The 15,821-nt window shown below is 38.2% G+C and overlaps 1 protein-coding gene across 1 annotated transcript in view; it reads right to left on the reverse strand.

Moving 5' to 3' along the window:
* WDPCP (WD repeat containing planar cell polarity effector) overlaps positions 1 to 15,821 on the reverse strand; it is a 478,431-nt gene that overhangs the window by 21,722 nt on the left and 440,888 nt on the right. The window contains exons 16-17 of the mRNA XM_003262443.4: positions 10,066 to 10,145; positions 9,500 to 9,531 (exon numbers count right to left, since the gene is read on the reverse strand). Coding sequence (XP_003262491.2) covers positions 9,500 to 9,531; positions 10,066 to 10,145 — 112 coding nt within the window. The remainder of the gene's footprint in view (positions 1 to 9,499; positions 9,532 to 10,065; positions 10,146 to 15,821) is intronic.

Here is a 15,821-nt window from a genome sequence, read left to right on the forward strand (position 1 = left end):
GATGTGTTTCCAGAATTTGTTTCAAGATTTACAGCTCCTTCTACCAGTTCTTATAGTGGTGGCTTGGTAATAGCAAATTCTCTCCGCATTTGTCTGAAAACGACTGTATCTTTGCTTCATATATGATGCTGAGAGTTTTCATCATAAAGGGATGCTGGATTTTGTCGAATGCTTTTTCTGCATCTATTGAGATGATCATGTGATTTTTTTTTTTTTTTTTTTTTTTTTTTTTTTTTTTTGAGACAGAGTCTCACTCTGTTGCCCAGGCTGGAGTGCAATGGTGCAATCTTGGCTCCTGCAACCTCCTTTTGCTGGATACTAAATTCTTGGCTGATAATTGTTTTCTTTGAGGAGGCTGAAGATAGGGTGCCAATCTCTTCTAGCTTGTAGGGTTTCTGCTGAGAAGTCTGCTGCAATCTGATAGGTTTTCCTTTATAGGTTACTTGGTGCTTCTGTCTTACAGGTTTTAAGAATCTTTCTTTTGTCTTAACTTTGGATAACCTGATGACTATGTGCCTAGGCGAAGATCTTTTTGCAATGAATTTTCCAGGTGTTCTTTGTGCTTCTTGTATTTGGATGTCTAGGTCTCTAGCAAGGCTGGGGAAGTTTTCCTTGATTATTCCCCCACATATGTTTTCCAAGCTTTTAGAATTCTCTTCTTCCTCAGGAACACTGATTATTCTTAAGTTTAGTTGTTTAACGTAATCCCAGACTTCTTCATGACTTTGTTCATATTTTCTTATTCTTTTTTCTTTGACCTTGTTCGATTGGGTTAGTTCAAAGACCTTGTTTTCGAGCTCTGAATTTCTTTCTTCTACTTGTTCAATTCTATTGGTGAGACTTTCCAGAGCATTCACCCTTTTTATTTTATTTTTTTTTGAGACGGAGTCTCACCCTGTCACCCAGGCTGGAGTGCAGTGGCACGGCTCAATGCAACCCCCGCCTCCTGGGTTCCAGTGATCCCCTGGCTAATTTTTGTATTTTTGTCCAGCTAATTTTTGTATTTTTAGTAGAGACAGGGTTTCGCCATGTTGGCCAGACTGGTCTCAAAATCCTGACCTTGTGATCTGCCCACCTCACCCTCCCAAAGTACTGGGATTAGAGGGGTAAGCCACCATGCCTGGGCAGCATTTCACATTTCTAAAAGTGTGTCCAAAGTTTCCTGAATTTTTGGTTCTTTTTTCTTTAAGCTATCTATTTCCTTGAATATTTCTCCCTTCACTTGTTGCATCACTTTTTGGATTTCCTCTTGTTAAAATTGGGCTTCACCTTTCTTTGGTCCATCCCTCTTTAGCTTAATAACTAACCTCCTAAATTCTTTTTCAGGTAAATCAGGGATTTCTTCTTGATTTGGATCCACTGCCGGTGAACTAGTGTGATTTTTTGGGGGTGTTGAAGAGCCTCATTTTGTCATATTACCAGGGTTTTTTTTTCTGGTTCCTTCTCATTTGCGTAGGCTCTATCAGAGGGAAGGTTTAGGGCTGAAGGCTGCTGTTCAGGTTCTTTTGTCCCACAGGGTGTTCCCTTGATGTAGTACTCTCCCCCTTTTCCTATGGATGTGGCTTTCTGTGAGCCGTACTACAGTGATTGTTGTTTCTCTTCTGGGTCTAGCTACCCAGCAAGTTTATCTGGCTCCAGGCTGGTAATGCGGGTTGTCTGCACAGAGTCCTGTGATATGAAGCATCTATGGGTCTCTCTGTCATGGATACCAGTGCCTGTTCCAGTGGAGATGGCAGGGCTGTGTGATGGACTCTGTGAGGGTTCTTGGCTTTGGTGGTTTAATGCTCTATTTTTGGGCTGGTTGGGCTCCTGCCAGGAGGTGCGCTTTCCTGAAAGCATCAGCTGTAGTAACATAGAGAGGGACCAGCGGTGGGCGGGGCCCTGACACTCGCAAGATTATATGCCGTTTGTCTTCTGCTACCAGGGTGGATAGGGAAGTGCCATCAGGTGGGGGTGGGGCTAGGCATGTCTGAGCTCAGACACTCCTTGGGCAGGTCTTGCTGTGGCTGCTGTGGTGGATGGGGGTGAGATCCCCAGGTCACTGGAGTTGGGTACCTAGGAGGATTATGGATGCCTCTGCTGAGAAATGCAGTTTGTCAGGGAAGTAGGGGAAAGCCGGCAGTCACTGGCCTCACCCAGCTCCCATGCAAACTGAAGGGCCTGTCTCACTCCCACCATGCCCCCCAACAACAGTCCTGAGTCTGTTTCCAGGCAGAGGGCATGATGGGCTTGAAAACTTGTCCTGTGCTACCTGCCTCCCAGCTGCAAAAGAAAAAGGCCTGAATTTTAAAATAGTTTTTATCTAGTTCTGTGAAGAATCTCAGTGGTAGTTTAATAGGAATAGCATTGAATCTATACATTGCTTTGGGTAGTATGGCCATTTTAACAATATTGATTCTTCCTATTCATGAGCATGGAATGTTTTTCCATTTGTTTGTGTCATCTCTGATTTCTTTGAGCAGTGTTTTGTAGTTCTCATTGTAGAGATCTTTCACCTTTTGGATTAGCTGCATTCCTAGGTATTTTATTCTTTTTGTAACAATTGTGAATGGGATTGCATTCCTGATTTGGCTCTTGGCTTGGCTATTGTTGGTGTATAGGAATGCTAGTGATTTTTGTACATTGATTTTGTATCCTGAAACTTTGCTGAAGTTGTTTATCAGCTGAAGGAGCTTCTGGGCTGAGACTATGGGGTTCTCTAGATATAGGACCATGTTGTCTGCAAACAGGGATAGTTTGACTTCCTCTCTTCCTATTTGGATGCCCTTTATTTCTTTCTCTTGCCTGATTGCTCTGGCTATAACTTCCAATACTCTGTTGAATAGGAGTGGTGAGAGAGGGCATCCTTGTCTTGTGTCAGTTTTCTAGGGAGTTTTCTAGGGGAATGTTTCCAGCTTTTGCCCATTGAGTATGATTTTGGCTATGGGTTTGTCATATCTAGCTCTTATTATTTTGAGGTATGTTCCTTCAGTACCTAGTTTATTGAGAGTGTTTTTTTTTTTTTTTTTGACAGAGTCTCGCTGTATTGCCCAGGCTGGAGTGCAGTCATGCAATCTTAGCTCATTGCAATCTCTGCCTCCGCCTCCTGAGTAGCTGGGACTACAGGCACACGCCACCATGCCCAGCTAATTTTTGTATTTTTAGTAGAGACGGGGTTTCCATGTTGGCCAGGATGGCCTTGATCTCCTGACCTCGTGATCTACCCGCCTCAGCCTCCCAAAGTCCTGGGATTACAGGCATAAGCCACCGTTCCTGGCCGAGAGTTTTTAACATGTTAATGATATGTATGCTAAAGTGGCTAAAGAGGCGAAGTGTATGGATATCTGCAACTTACTTTGAAATGTATCAAAAATAAGATGTTTCAATGCAATAAAAGTTGAAAAAAAATAAGATGGATTGATAAAGGGACAGTTAATGGACAGATATGTGATAACGCAATTATTTTAAGACATTAATGGTCGAATCCAAATAGTGGGCATACGGATGTTTACTGTACATTCTTAGAACTTTTCTGTATATTTAAAACTTTTCATAATAAAATTTTGGTAAAACTAGTGTTACTGAGAAGGTACCTAAGCCTACATAGGTCTAGTTTGGTTCGGTCAACATTTAGTGACACCTATAGTGCTCGAAGTGATATAATAACTATTAGGGATATAAGAGTGAAGTAACTCAGGCTCTTTGAGGTAGAGAGTGGCAGGAAATAAAACTGGAAAGCACAGGTTAGTTAATGGAGAGTCTTATACACCATGATAAGGAGCTTGAACTTTATCCTATGGGGTTTTAGGGAGGGGAATGATACTTAGGTAGGTTACTTTGGCAGCATTGTGGAGGCTAGATTTCAGGAGGAGGTGGTGGTGGTGGTAGTGGGTATAGATTAAAGACAAAGATAATAATTAGGAAGCAGTACTCCAAATGAAGATGATTGATTAACCTAAATTCCAATGGTTATAGGGCTAGTTTCTAGAAATATTTAGGAGCATTAATCAATTGAATTAGATTGGTTGGATTAATTGTAAGTGGGTTATAGAGAATCAAGAATGACAAAGACCACATATGAAGGAGCAAGTTTGGAGTTTGAGGGGAAAATGATGAGTTTGGTTTAAGACATCTTATGTTTTGGATATTATCTAGTCAAAGACTTCTTTATTCATGCATTTTTGCCTACATTATTTTATAAACATTCACTATAGAATTCCAAGTCTGTTGCTAACAGTAAGATGTTGAGCAAAATGGATACAGATACTGCCTTTTAGAAAGTTACAGCCTAATAGGCTGGGTGCGGTGGCTCATGCCTGTAATCCCAGCACTTTGGGGGGCCAAGATGGGCAGATCACTTGAGCTCAGTAGTTCGAGACCAGCCTGGGTAACATGGTGAAACCTCATCTGTACTAAAAATGCAAAAATTAGCTGGGAGTGGTGGCACGTGCCTGTAATCTCAGCTACTTGGGAGGCTAAGGCAGGAGAAGTGCTTGAACCCAGAGGTGGAGGTTGCAGTGAGCCAAGATCGTGCCACTGCACTTCAGTCTGGGTGACAGAGTAAGACTCTGTCTCAAAAACAAAAAAAAAAAGTTACAGCCTAGTGAAGGAGATAATTAAACCAAAGTTATAATAAAAAGTGATATTCATGGTGATAGGAAAAGTACAAGATGGTATGGAACTTCCTAGAAGGAATAGTTATCTTAACATTGGCTTGTAGATATTATCAGTCTGAAGCCTGGGATGAAGCCTGGACTGGAGATACCAATTAATGTCTTTCTGCTGCTGATTCCTGAGAGTTGATAAAAATGTCCCAGCAACTCAGGAGGCTGAGGTGGGAGGATGGCTTGAGCTTGGGAGGCCAAGGCTGCAGTGAGCTGTGATCACACCACTGCACTCCAGTCTGGGTGACAGAGCGAGACACTGTTATCAAGAAAAAAAAGTTGTTCATTTTTTCTTTTGAGACAGTCTCGTTCTGTCGCCCAGGCTGGAGTGCAGTGGCATGACCTTGCCTCACTGCAACCTCTGCCTCCTGGGTTCAAATGATTCTTGTGTCTCAGTCTCCCGAGTAGCTGGGATTACAGGCGTGTACCACCACACCAGCTAATATTTGTATTTTTTTTTTTTCTTTTTAGTAGAGATGGGGTTTCACCATGTTCGCCAGGCTGATCTTGAATTTCTGGCCTCACGTGATCCACCCGCCTCCCAAAGTGCTGGGTTACAGGTGTAAACATCTACTCCTGGCTGAGAGAAAAAAAAAAGTATTTTCTTTTCTGTCCACTAAAAAAGTCTAAAAGCCAAGATTAACCCAGAGAAAATAGAAGAAATGGAGAAATAGTAGATTCTAGGTATAAGACAGAGAATTTACAAGGAATTTACAAGATGAGTCTGGGACATCTCATGCCATAAAAGTTAAGCTGCTGCCAAAGACTAATAGGGTTAAAAGGACACAGGAGCCAACACACACACACACACACACACACACACACACACACACACATCCCAAACCCCAGTGGATTAAAGACAAATGTGAAAGGTAAAAACTTTAATAAAAGGATATTATCTGTATGAGATTGGAAATAAGGAAGGACATCTTAAACAAGATATAAAAGCATACCATAAAGGTATAATGGTGCATTCTTGTCTTTAATATAGTCAAAATTTTTTTCGTCAACCACAAAGACAGGAAAGAGATAAGCAACAACTTGGGAGGAGTTATTTGTAACACTGACAAAAGATTAGTTTCTAAAATATATAAAGACTACTACAAATCAGTGAGAAAAAGGCAAAGAACTCAGTGGAAAAATGAGTAAAACGTAGGAATAGGCATTTCAAGGAAGAAGAAACAAGATGGCAAGAAACATATGAAAAGATGTTCAACCTCATTATTAATCAGGCAAATACAAATTAAAACCTCAATGAGAAACCACTACACAGCTACTAGGGATGGCAAACATTTCAAAACCTGAGTGTTTAAGTATTAGCAAGATGTGGAGAAATGGAAACTCTTATACTTGTTTAGTGGAAATATAAATTGGCAAAACTACTCTAGGAAGTATTTGGAATTATTTATTAAAATTACAGATATGTATTGCCTGTGACCAGAAATTTCACTCCTAAGTATATACCCTAGGAATATATTGTTGCCCTGTTCATAATAGAAAAAGCTAGAATCAACATAAATGTCCATTAACAGAAGAATGAATAAACTGAGTAGTGGATGAATAAATTGTATTCAGTCGGTGACATACTATAGGCAGTGAAAATGAATATACCTACATCTATACATGTCAGCATGGCTATATTCAAAAATAATATTTAGTGAAAAAAGTAAGTAACAAGAAGAATGCACTATGTTTCCACTTATATAAAGTTCAGAAAGAAGTAAAACTAAACAAGTTGTTAAATGAGTTTGAGACCAACAATATAGCCAAGACCCTGTCTCTACAAAAAGCCCAAAATTAGCTAGGCATGGTGGCATGCACCTATAATTCTAGCTACTTAGGGGGCTGAAGTGGGATGATTGCTTATGCCCAGGAGTTTGAGGTTACAGTGAGCTGTGTTCAAGCAACTGCACTCCAGCCTGGGTGACAGAGTGAGACTCTCTTAAAAAAAAAAAAAGATTTTATTTATGGAACTTGCCTCATATGGGAAAACCATAAAGACAAGCAAAAGAGTGGTTAAGACAAAATTTAAGACTGAGAGTAGATGGAAGAAGAAATGTAATTGAGGAGGGGCACCCAGGGGACTTCAAAGGTACTAGTAATGTTAATGATTTTTCTCTCAATGGTGGGATGAAGGTGATTTTTATTTTGTTTTCTGGCTTTCCATATTTTTGTATGTGTGGCTTTCAGAGAGGTGATGTCATGTAGGGGTTTCTCTAGGGTTGTGGTTCTCAACCAGGGATGACTTTTTACTATCTTCCTCCCCCCAGGAGACATTTGGCAATGTCTGGAGAGTTATTTGGTTGTCGTGACTGGGGTGGGTAAACTACTGGCATTCAGTAGACAGAGGCCAGGGATTGCTGCTAAACATCCTACAATGCACAGGACGGCCCAAGAGCAAATAATTATTTGGCCCAAAATGTCAATAGCACTAAAGTTCAGAAACCCTGGTCTAACAGCCAGACTCTTTGGGTTTGAATTCTAGCTTTGCACTTTACAAGCTGGGAGACTATGGGAAATTACTAATCTCTGTGTCTCAGTATCGTTGTTTATATGAGGCTAATAGTAGTATCCATCTGATAGGTTTGTTGTGAGAATTAACAGAATTAAAACATAAGGTACTGAGTCCAGAACCAGACAAATAATAAGTACTTGATAAATACTAACCATAATGTTTTATTATTATTTTTGTTGAATATATTCAATTGGTTGAGAAAAAAGTTAAGAGAAATATGTTGAAAAATAGTTATTATAGCAATAGAAAAATATGCAAAGACACACATATGCACAAACCATACTTTAAAATGTAGCATGTGGAAATTTCACAAGAAGACCTTTGCAAACAATGACAGCCTGTTATAATCTGTATCTTATCTGTACTTAATAGCAATTTCTAAACAAGAAACCAGAGCACTGAACATAAAGTGTGTATGAGTTAGTGCTAATCTGAATTAAGCTATATTAGTAACTGAACTCAAAGTCTTGTGACAGATTACATTACAAAAACCATCCTATACTTTAGTGCACAAACTGATATTTCCCTTATTCTTTATAAAAACCGTTCCAGAAAGATCCTTGGGAAGTCAGTTTCTTGACTGGATTTCATGTACACTTGTTTATCCAAGTGGATGTGTCTGTAAAGTTGTGACAGGATGCTGTTTTTTTTTGTTTGTTTGCTTATTTCAAGACAGGGTCTTACTCTGTTGTTGCTCAGGGTGGAGTGCAGTGGTGTGATCTCAGCTCACTACAATCTCCAGCTCCTGGGCTCAAGTGATCTTCCCACCTTAGCCTCCTGAGTAGCTGTGACTACAGGTACACGCCACTGTGCCTGGCTACTTTTTGTATTTTTAGTAGAGATGGGGTTTTGCCATGTTGCCCAAGCTGGTCTCGAACTCCTGGGCTTATGCAATCCACCTTCCTTAGCTTTGCAAAGTGCTTGGGTGTGAGCCACTGCACCTGGCCAGGATGTTGTTGTTGTTGTTTTCTTAAAACAAGTATTCTAAAAAAAATAAGCTATTTAAAATATATACAATTTATGGTAAAGTTTCTTGAAGCTTTTGCGAATTAAACAAATTTTTAGGCATGTACATTCAACTGTAATATGGCGTATTTCCCTCCAAGCAAATAAAGATTATTATTTTTATTTTCAATGCAGGTATGTCCAGGAAGAAGTAGATTGAAGCAATGATATTGATCATTACTATCATTAGTATAGTTCCATATAATTAGCAAAGTCCTACCACATTTGTGTTCATAAAAGAGCTTCATAAAAATCCCGTGGAGTGTGTGGCATTATCTCTATTTTAGGAATGAAGAAGTTAAGGCTTAGAGAGATGAAATGACTCGCCCAAAGTTACAGTGCTAGAAATTGTGGGACTATCATTCAGATTCAAGTCTCACAATAAATCCTAGCCTTTCTGTAATTGGTATAACAGGGAATTGCTATTTCCTCTCAAAATGAACTGAGATGCGATGTCAGGGACAGACACGGGGAGGGGTTCAGAACTACCTGTCAGATGTGATATTTTATATGCACTATTTATAAAAATTATATGTAAGTAATAAAATATATTGAATAATTTAATCATTATTATACACCTTTTATTTTTAAATTTTTTACTTTGGATAATTTCAAACATATATCAAAGAGAGAATGACATTTGCAAACTGCTATATTACCCGCTACCCAGCTTCATCAGTTATCAACTCCTGGCTACTCTTTTTTTTTTTTCTGTGACACAGAGTCTTGCTGTGTCACCCAGGCTGGAGTGCAGTGGCATAATCTTGGCTCACTGCAATTTCTGCCTCCTGGGTTCAAGTAATTCTCATGCCTCAGCCTCCCAAGTAGCTGGGATTACAGGTGCAGCTGCCACACCTGGCTAATTTTTGTATTTTTAGTAGAGAGGGTTTTGCCATGTTGGCCAGGCTGGTCTCAAACTCCTGGCCTCAAGTGATCCGCCTGCCTCGGCCTCCCAAAGTGCTGGGATTACAAGCATGAGCCACAGCGCCTGGCCAACTCCTGGTTACTCTTAATTCGCCTACATCCCTTCTACTTTCTCCCTACTGAATCATTTTGAGTCAACTTGAAGACGTGTAATTTCATTTGTACATATTCTGTTATGCACAATTTTATTTTAAAATAGCTTTTAAATAATAATTACAACTTGGGAATACTGAAAAGCTGAAGACATTTTTAGAAGCTGTTAGTGTAGTTAATATAGACCAGTTAATCTAGTTAATGTAGTCCAGTTAGTGTAGACCAATAGATAGCATTTCTTGAGTTCAAAATAATCACATACATTACGCTTTTCTCTTAGAATTTAAATGTCTAGTAATAAACAGAGAAAGTGTTTTACCTGTTCTCTGCCGTCTTCTCTCAGTTCTCCGCCTAAAGTAAAAGATTAAAACATTAATTATCTTAAAAATCTAATAAAGGACCTTGAGAAAAATTTTTTACAACACTAAAAACAGAAATGCTTAAAATAATAAGTTAAAATGCTGAAAACGCTAGAGAAATAAAAAACCAAACCTTAACATACTATGAAAGTACCAATCATTTTCATATATATGTGTATGGCTACCTTGTGTTACAGTATTTACTATGTATAGTATATACTAGCAGCATATCACTTGAGAGCTTATTAGAAATGCAGAGCCGTAGGCTCCAGCCCAGATCTACTGAATCAGAATCAACTTTTCAACAAGATCTCCAAATTTATCTATATTTATTTGTATGATCATTGAAATTTCACCTTTGTAATAATCAGGCAACTTGGTATTTTATATCAATGACAAGCAGTCTTATACCAACTAGAAATGCTCAGAGTTTTCTTGTTTTTATTAATTTACTGAAAGTTCTTGCAAGCTATAACATAGTTTTTCTGTTATACTTTGAATACTTGGGTGTCTTGAATACCATTACCTTCTGCATTACAGGTATTAGTCATCAAAAATCCAGAACAGATGTCTTTTTCAGGTTCATTCTTTCTGTCAATTATTTGTCTGCAGTATATGGGTGTTTTTCATTGGAAAAAGGATTAAAAAGAAAATTTTAAGGTTAGGTATAAGTTATAGATTTTAAAGTATTAAAATATTTAAAAATTTCTGGGTTAAAAAACGTAATTAAAAAATTTCTTTGGAAACTTTCAACAATATAGTAATCATTTAAATACCATTATATTTAAAAACAGAGAAAGACACTTTTAATTTTTCCACCATTAAATATTTTACAGGACATTTCAAAGAGCAGTTAAATTAAACTAACATACAAATAATGTAATTTACATATGAAGTTTTAAGAGAAACAATCATGGAAACCAAATGTGATGCTCTGAACTCATGGCTATTACAAAATTAAAATTAATGATGAAGTTTTATAAACTTGTAAAAGTAATTCACTTTTGATGTAGAAAACCCCCCACCAAAACATAGAAAAAGAATAATATAAATATCCAGAGTAGTTGTCTGGATATTTAGCTCCACTACTTATTATTATATATCTTTTAAAAAAATAAAACTGAAATAACGCAGTCTTGTGAAATTTCATGTCATCATCTTTCACTTATTATATTTTTTTGTTTTAAAATTTGTACTGTTTCTATGTTAAAACTGACTTTCTTAAGGTATAGAGTTTTGTGATTTTTAACAGATGTTTAGATTCTTGTTATTACCATTACAAACAGAATATAGAACAGTTTCATTATGCCAAAAAAACCTCCCTTATATACTTTATAGTCACACCCCCCTCAACCTATACACCCTGGCAACCACAGAAATCTTCATAACTATAGTTTTCACTTCATGAATGTTGTATAATTGGAATTATACCATATAAACTTTTGTGACTGACTTCTGTCATTCAGTATAATGCCCTGATATTCATCCAAGTTGTTAAACGTGTATCAATGCTTCACTGCTTTTTATTGCTGAGCAGTATTCCATTACAGATGTGTGTACCAGTTTATTTATTCACCTGTTGAAGGGTATTTTTCTCAGTTTTTGAAAATTATGAATAAAACTGCTACAAGCATTCATGTAAAGGTTCTTGTGTGAACCTGTTTTTACTTTTCTAGTGTAAATACTTAATGGGATTGTTGAATCATACGGTGAATACATATTTTACTTTGAAAGAAACTGCAAAGCCATTTCCCAGAAGAGTTATACTATTTTATATTACATCTCATGCAACAATGAATGAGAGTTCAGTTACTTTGCATCATCCTCACCAGCACTTGGAATTGTCAGTATTTTTAAAAATTATTGACATTCTAGGGCCAGGCACAGTGGCTCACGCCTGTAATCCCAGCACTTTGGGAGGCCGAGGCGGGCAGATCACGAGGTCAGGAGATCGAGACCATCCTGGCTAAAATGGTGAAACCCCGTCTCTACTAAAAATACAAAAAAATTTTTTTTAAAAAATTATTATTATACTTTAGATTTTAGGGTACATGTGCACAATGTGCAGGTTTGTTACATATGTATCCATGTGCCATGTTGTTTTGCTGCACCCATTAACTCGTCATTTAGCATTAGGTATATCTCCTAATGCCGTCCCTCCCCCCTCCCCCCACCCCACAACAGTCCCCCAAGTGTGATGTTCCCCTTCCTGTGTCCATCAGTTCTCATTGTTCAATTCCTACCTATGAGTGAGAACATGCGGTGTTTGGTTTTTTGTCCTTGCAATAGTTTACTGAGAATGATGTTTTCCAGTTTCATCCATGTCCCTACAAAGGACATGAACTCATCATTTCTAATGGCTGCATAGTATTCCATGGTGTATCTGTGCCACATTTTCTTAATCCAGTCTATTGTTGTTGGACATTTGGGTTGGTTCCAACTCTTTGCTATTGTGAATAGTGCCGCAATAAACATACATGTGCATGTGTCTTTATAGCAGCATGATTTATAGTCCTTTGGGTATATACCCAGTAATGAGATGGCTGGGTCAAATGGTATTTCTAGTTCTAGATCCCTGAGGAATCGCCACACTGACTTCCACAATGGTTGAACTAGTTTACAGTCCCACCAACAGTGTAAAAGTGTTCCTATTTCTCCACATCCTCTCCAGCACCTGTTGTTTCCTGACTTTTTAATGATGGCCATTCTAACTGGTGTGAGATGGTATCTCACTGTGGTTTTGATTTGCATTTCTCTGATGGCCAGTGATGATGAGCATTTTTTCATGTGTTTTTTGGCTGCATAAATGTCTTCTTTTGAGAAGTGTCTGTTCCTGTCCTTTGCCCACTTTTTGATGGGGTTGTTTGTTTTTTTCTTGTAAATTTGTTCAAGTTCATTGTAGATTCTGGATATTAGCCCTTTGTCAGATGAGTAGGTTGCAAAAATTTTCTCCCATTCTGTAGGTTGCCTGTTCACTCTGATGGTAGTTTCTTTTGCTGTGCAGAAGCTCTTTAGTTTAATGAGATCCCATTTGTCAATTTTGGCTTTTGTTGCCATTGCTTTTGGTGTTTTAGACATGAAGTCCTTGCCCACGCCTATGTCGTGAATGGTATTGCCTAGGTTTTCCAATCGATAGAAAAAGAGGGAATCCTCCCTAACACATTTTATGAAGCCAGCATCGTCCTGATACCAAAGCCTGGCAGAGACATAACCAAAAAAGAGAATTTCAGACCAATATCCTTGATGAACATTGATGCAAAACTCCTCAATAAAATACTGGCAAACCGAATCCAGCAGCGCATCAAAAAGCTTATACACCATGATCAAGTGGGCTTCATCCCTGGGATGCAAGGCTGGTTCAACATATGCAAATCAATAAATGTAATCCAGCATATAAACAGAACCAAAGACAAAAACCACATGATTATCTCAATAGATGCAGAAAAGGCCTTTGACAAAATTCAACAACCCTTCATGCTAAAAACTCTCAATAAATTAGGTATTGATGGGACGTATCTCAAAATAATAAGAGCTATCTATGACAAACCCACAGTCAATATCATACTGAATGGGCAAAAACTGGAAGCATTCCCTTTGAAGACTGGCACAAGACAGGGATGCCCTCTCTCACCGCTCCTATTCAATATAGTGCTGGAAGTTCTGGCCAGAGCAATCAGGCAGGAGAAGGAAATAAAGGGTATTCAATTAGGAAAAGAGGAAGTCAAATTGTCCCTGTTTGCAGATGACATGATTGTATATCTAGAAAACCCCATTGTCTCAGCCCAAAATCTCCTTAAGCTGATTAGCAACTTCAGCAAAGTCTCAGGATACAAAATCAATGTACAAAAATCACAAGCATTCTTGTACACCAATCACAGACAAACAGAGAGCCAAATCATGAGTGAACTCCCATTCACAATTGCTTCAAAGAGAATAAAATACCTAGGAATCCAACTTACAAGGAATGTGAAGGACCTCTTCAAGGAGAACTACAAACCACTGCTCAATGAAATAAAAGAGGATACAAACAAATGGAAGAACATTCCATGCTCATGGGTTGGAAGAATCAATATTGTGAAAATGGCCATACTGCCCAAGGTAATTTATAGATTCAATGCCATCCCCATCAAGCTACCAATGACTTTCTTCACAGAATTGGAAAAAACCACTTTAAAGTTCATATGGAACCAAAAAAGAGCCCACATTGCCAAGTCAATCCTAAGCCAAAAGAACAAAGCTGGAGGCATCACGCTACCTGACTTCAAACTATACTACAAGGCTACAGTAACCAAAATAGCATGGTACTGGTACCACAACAGAGAAATAGATCAATGGAACAGAACAGAGTCCTCAGAAATGATGCCACATATCTACAACTATCTGATCTTTGACAAACCTGACAAAAACAAGAAATGGGAGAAGGATTTCCTATTTAATAAATGGTGCTGGGAAAACTGGCTAGCCATATGTAGAAAGCTGAAACTGGATCCCTTCCTTACACCTTATACAAAAATTAATTCAAGATGGATTAAAGACTTAAATGTTAGACCTAAAACCATTAAAATCCTACAGGAAAACCTAGGCAATACAAAAAATTAGCCAGGCGTGGTGGCAGGCGCCTGTAGTCCCAGCTACTTGGGAGGCTGAGGCAGGAGAATGGCGTGAACCTGGGAGGCGGAGCTTGCAGTGAGCCGAGATCTTGCCACTGCACTCCAGCCTGGGTGACAGCGCAAGACTCCGTCTCAAAAAAAAAAAAAAAAAAAAAAAAAAAAAATTACTGCCATTCTAATAGGTGTACAGAGGTATCTCATCATGGTTTTAATTTCAATTTCCCAAATAACCAATGATATTAAATTTATTTGTTTGCTATCCATATATGTCCTTATTGAAATGTCCGTCCAAGTCTTTTGACCACTGTAATTGGGCTATTTGTTTTCTTACTGTTGAGCTTTGAGAGTTCTGTATATATTCTGGATACAACTCCTTTGCTGGATATGTGACTTGCAAATATTTGCTCCCATCATGTAGCTTATCTTTTCAGGCTCCTAACAGTGCCTTTTGAGGAACAACAGTTGATGAAGTTACCAATTTTTAAAAAATGGATCATGCTTTTGGTGTCTAGTTGGAGAATTCTTTGTTAATCCCAGGTCACACATATTTCCTCCTATGCTTTCTTCTAGTTTTACATTTTATATTTAGATCTATGATTTATTTTTAATTTTTGAGAGTAATGTGTGAGGTTTAGTTTGAGATTCTTTGTGTGTCTGTGTGTGCATACATGTATATTGTGCCAATACCATTTGTTGAAAAACTATCCTTTCTCCATTGAATTACCTTTGCACTTTTGTCAAAAATCAGCTGGGCATATTTATATGGGTCTATTTCTGGGTTATATGTTCTGTTTCATTAATCTGTGTGTCTGTCCTTTTACTAATACCATAATTTCTTGATTAGTTATAGCTTTGGGGATGGCAAACCACAGTCCCTAGGCGAAATCCAGTTCATACATATTTTAGTAAATAAAGTTTTATTGGAATACATTCATTTTATATTATCTATGGCTGCTTCCTTGCTATGATGACAGTTAAGTAGCTGTGAGAGACTATGTGACCTGCAAAACCAAAAATCTTTACTAAATGGCCCCTCACAGAAAATGTTTGTCAACCCCTGCTATAGCAAAAGTCCTAAGATCATGTTTGATTCTTCCAACATTATTTTCCTTTTTCAAAATGTTTTTTGTTATTCTAGCTTCTTTGTCTCTTTTTATAAATTTTAGAATCAGCTTGTTGATATCCTTAAAAACTCCTTCTGGGATTTTGATCAGAATTTTATCAGATCTTTAGATTAATCAGAAATCTTTAGATTAGTCAGGAGACAGCTGACATCTTTACTATATTGAGTCTTCAAACCATAAACATGTCTCTCTATTTATTTGTTTACTTACTTATTTGACAGAGTCTCACTTTGTTGCTCAGGCTGGAGTGCAGTGGTGGGATCTTGGCTCACTGCAACCTCCACCCCCTGGATTCCAGCAATTCTCCTGCCTCAGCCTCCCGAGTAGCTGGGACTACAGGCTCGTGCCACCATACCCGGCTAATTTTTTTTTTTTATTTTTAATAGAGACGGGGTTTCACCATGTTGCCCAGGCTGGTCTCGAACTCCTGACCTCAGGTGATCTGCCCGCCTAGGCCTCCCAAAGTGTTGGGATTACAAGCATGAGCCACCATGCCCGGCTCATTTATTTTAATCTTCTTAAGTTTTTAGCATACAGATGGAATGTTT

The sequence above is a fragment of the Nomascus leucogenys genome, chromosome 14, assembly GCF_006542625.1.
Source record: "Nomascus leucogenys isolate Asia chromosome 14, Asia_NLE_v1, whole genome shotgun sequence".
Lineage (NCBI taxonomy): Eukaryota > Metazoa > Chordata > Mammalia > Primates > Hylobatidae > Nomascus > Nomascus leucogenys.